Source organism: Cariama cristata, unplaced genomic scaffold, assembly GCF_000690535.1.
Source record: "Cariama cristata isolate BGI_N322 unplaced genomic scaffold, ASM69053v1 scaffold17106, whole genome shotgun sequence".
NCBI classification, from domain to species: domain Eukaryota; kingdom Metazoa; phylum Chordata; class Aves; order Cariamiformes; family Cariamidae; genus Cariama; species Cariama cristata.
Window position 1 is genome coordinate 2,166 of NW_009624023.1, and position 4,356 is coordinate 6,521.

General features: G+C 49.2%; 1 protein-coding gene across 1 annotated transcript; it reads left to right on the forward strand.

Annotated features, from left to right (window-relative positions):
• The first annotated feature begins 1,403 nt into the window (after window positions 1-1,403).
• On the forward strand, window positions 1,404-2,354 carry LOC104163874 (olfactory receptor 52B2-like). The gene has a single exon (XM_009703013.1). It carries the CDS (start codon window positions 1,404-1,406, stop codon window positions 2,352-2,354), a length of 951 nt encoding a protein of 316 aa, XP_009701315.1.
• The last annotated feature ends 2,002 nt before the right edge of the window (window positions 2,355-4,356 follow it).

The window sequence follows — 4,356 nt, forward strand, 5'->3', positions numbered from 1 at the left end:
CTCTAAAAAGCTGATAGCCTGCCTGATGACCTCATGCTGCCTTTCATGTATAATTCCCAATAAGGGGACTAGGATGTGCATTCAAAGAAGCGAAAGACTATCAGCAAAGCCTTCTGCCATCATCACCAGGTTTTTGCTAGTCAGAGTTTGGAGACCTAGCCCTGACCACCCGTCATCTGTGAAGGCTTCAAGGCTCTTCTTCACATTTCGACTAGCTTGGCTGATGCTGCCCTTGTGGGTGGCTTTGTTATTTCCCTGGAAATACTGCAAATAACCTTCTGGGTAGGGCTGAGCAGCTTGCAGGGGAAGGGGAAGCACAGACAGAAGTCCCAAGGTAGCACCAAGGAGAAAAGCTGCAGCGGTCCCTGATGTGCAGAGAGAGGACTCTGCACACACAAGCCCTGTGCATGTTGGGTCAGTGGAGGATTTGGTGCACATCTGGTGCCAGATGTGGTCAGCGGAGACCAGAATAGGAAGGCGTGACACAGCGTGGGGCAGATTACACCACGGCAGCACTGCTGGGTGGTCTTTCACCCAGCTGCAGTGCGAACGCCCCCCCACCCCGTTATGCAGTGGGGCGATCCTTGGGCTCCAACATGAGCAAACACGGAGGATCCTGAGCTCCTCTGTGCAAACGCTGTGCCAGGATTGCACAGCTTTCCTATCAACAGCCATGCTTTGCCTCAGACCTTTGCTTCTGAATTTCCTTTAAAATCCAGTGGCTGTTCTGCCTCCCTGCCACAGGGTTGTTCCCTGAGATCACGTACTCTGTGGGGTGCTGATCTTCCTCGCTGCCTTGTTCTGCACAGGTTCGTGGATCATCTTTTCATACTGATGCGAGGCGGCCGTCAGTAAACAGCCGTGGTGCCCTGAATGCTGTGTGAGCCTTCCCTGCCTTGCAGGGATGGTAGTCTGGTGTCATGCAAAATGTGTATGAATGAGTCAGGAGAGAGGTGAGGCAGGTACTGAAAGAAACCGCACGTTGTATAAAATCAGCGTCAGTCAGTCCCCACTTGTCACCTGCCTCATGCTTTTGGGTGCTACAGAACAAAAGCACAATAAATAACAGCATTTTGAGCTGGAGAGGCTCGATTCCTGGGTTCTTTGCCAAGCTTTTGCACCAACTTGTGAACTTTGGTAAATCCTTTGCTGGATTTCAATGTCTCAGTCTACAACGTACACTTTTTAATTTAATTTATTACTTGATTTGGGGTCAGTATCTCAAGCGTGCTTCCCCAATGTGTGTGGGAGTGATTTTTAGAAACACTTGGGGATCCAGAGAAATGAAGTACTTTAGGGAAACTCAGGTGGGTTTTTCTGTGTTACGAACTGTGCTCCCCACCTCTTCTCCCATTTTCACTTACAGGGAAGGGAGCCCAAACGAATTCAGATATCATCCCACCATGGCAGCTCTCAATCAAACCAGCTTGCAGCCTGCCTTCTTCCTTCTGCTGGGCATGGCAGGCCTGGAGGACCTGCACACCTGGCTCTCCATCCCATTCTGCCTGATGTACATGGCAGCACTCCTTGGCAACTTCATCCTCTTATTTGTCATCGTGACGGAGGAAAGCCTCCACCAGCCAATGTACCTCTTCCTGGCCATGCTAGCGGTGGCAGATCTCGTGTTATCCTCCTCCACAGTGCCCAAAGCCCTGAGCATATTCTGGTCCCTTTCCAAGGAGATGTCTTTCCACGCCTGCCTTACCCAGATGTTCTTCACACACCTGAGCTTCATTGCAGAGTCAACCATTCTACTGGCCATGGCGTTTGACCGGTACGTGGCCATCTGCAACCCCCTGCGATATGCCACAGTGTTCACGCACTCGGTGATAGCCAAGATAGGGCTGGCTGCAATAGCCAGGAGCTTTTGTGTGATGTTCCCAACAATATTCCTCCTTCAGAGGCTGCCATACTGCGGACACAGCATCATGCCGCACACATACTGCGAGCACATGGGCATCGCCCGGCTGGCCTGTGCCGACATCTCCGTTAACATCTGGTACGGCTTTGCCACCACCCTTCTGTCCCCAGGGGTGGACGTTGTGCTCATCGGGGTATCGTATGTCCTCATTCTCCAGGCTGTCTTCAGGCTCTCGTCCAAGGATGCCCAGCTCAAAGCAGTTGGCACCTGCAGCTCTCATGCCTGCGTTATATTAGTGTTCTACACACCAGCATTCTTCTCATTTTTCACTCATCGGTTTGGTCACAACGTCCCCCACCATGTTCACATCTTGTTGGCCAATCTCTATGTGCTCCTGCCACCCATGCTAAACCCCATCGTCTACACTATGAAAAACAAACTAATTCGAGAAAAGGTGTCCCAAGTACTCTTCAGGACAAGGCAATTGCGGTGACAGGGATGCTGTTCCTTTGAAAGGAAAGGATCGAGAAACGGTCTGGACCAAAGAAGCAGAGTGTATGCGTGTGAAATAAACCAGTTGCCTTCCTTTTTTAGACTCGGCCCAACATCATTGATGGTCAGACTTCCTGCTAGATATTTCCTCAGACTAAATTGCAACACTAATGGAGAAATTAGGAGAAAAAGGAGAAATTAGTGGGGAACCATAGACCAGAATTTGGGCTGATGCAATCTGGTGTTACACCGTTACCATCAGAGTTTTATCGATGGGTTTGGTTGGACCCACATGGTGATGAGATGCATGTTTTCTGCTTGGACTCTGCCATGTCTTGCTCTCCATTGAGTGCATGTTTCTATGTCTTGTATTGCAAAGTTTCAAACATTTCAAATATCAAACATTTTCCTAGGTATAAGCTGAGAAAAACATATTGCGTTGGACTAAATGCAAGAGTTACTGTACCAATTTCTCTGACCTCTTCAGTGCAAGCTAGATAAAGATAATCAGTCCTTTAATTTTTACTGGCCTTTCCTACTGCCCAGAGTCAGCACTGATCCTTTGCACCACTGAACTTTTGTTAATTTGTAATAGTTGGAGATACGCCCTCAAATGAAGATTTTTTTCACAGAAACAAAACCAAAAGCAGAAGTTTTAATAAATGGGGTGAATTATCATAAAATGGTTTGTGGCTCCAGGTTCTCCATCTTCCCAAGAGCCACATTCAAGTCCAGGCAGGTGAGCACGTCGCTCCCAGCGCGATGGGAGCCCCGATGTCCGTCCTGCCCTGCTCGGATGCCGCGTAGCTCCCGATGCTGAGCCGTGGGCTGAGCTGCCCCTCCAGAGCCTTCCCTCCTCCCTGTCACTGGCAGGACCTCCCTTCTCCAGAGACCTGACTGCTCTCATTAAACCTGGAGGATCTTGATATCCCCGTGATTGTTCCGTCTCTGTCAGACTTGGTAGAAAAACAAACAATTAAGAGCTTATGTGAGAGCTGACAGGCAGACAGACAGACACAGACACATACACCCAGCTTTCTTCAATTTACACAGGAAGGCAAATCAGCTGTAAAAAATATGAAAACTGAAAGAAAGGGGAGATTGATAGTTGAACAGTAATGTAGGAAGTGTGGGAAATTCATACAGGGTTTTTTTTTTTTCCACACAGAAAAATCCATAACCAGGAGAAAGAAGAACTTCAAGAGAGAGGTTTTCTAAGCAATAACTGAAAAAAGAGAATTAAGAAATTACTTGGTAACTATACGGATGGTGGAACTGTCGGTCAAGGTAAAACTGCTCAGGAAATGTTTGCCTTGAGGAAAAAGCCAGATGCTAAAGATTTACCATATGGAAATGATTAAATATTTTCCCTCCAGCAGTCTCAAAAGAAGACGTTAAAACAATAAGCACAGGAACTTTCAGAGATCTGCAGCTCCAGATGATTGGCATGTAGGAGTTTTAAAAGATCTTGGGGTTTTTGCTGCCGTAACACAGAACGCTGCCATGCGATGTGCCCCTTTCCACGCGCGGGATGCCCCCCGGGACAGCCCACCGCTCCGTTCCTGCAGGGAGCAGCCGGGGCCAGCCAGGGGCTTTGCAGCTGGGACGTGCTCCTTACCTGGCCCAAACCCCAGGACCCCATCGCTGCCTGGGGACAGGGGTTGCTCACACACTCCTGAGTGCAAGCTCGTTTGCTTTCCTGCTCAGCAGATCCCCTTGGTCCCTGTTGGTTTCTGATTTGATCGCAATATTGCCGATCAGAGACATTATCCAACAGGCAAAAAAAGGCAAAAAAAGGGTATAAATTCCTCCCATTTGTGGGGCAGGAGCTGAAGCAGAGAACTGCAGAGAATTACTTCATGCCTGCAGGTGATGGAGAGCTTCTGAGGCAAGAGGGCAGCTCCGGCAGTTTTCTGGAGGTGTTGCAGCGTGGGGCTGGGTCGGTGGAGCAGTGGCCGTGGCAGGACCAGGAGAAGCAGCTGGAGCCGAGTGTGTTGGGAAGG

Bases quoted from the DNA above. Each gene is read 5' to 3' on its own strand.
- LOC104163874 (XM_009703013.1), top strand. From the start codon at position 1,404: ATGGCAGCTCTCAATCAAACCAGCTTGCAGCCTGCCTTCTTCCTTCTG.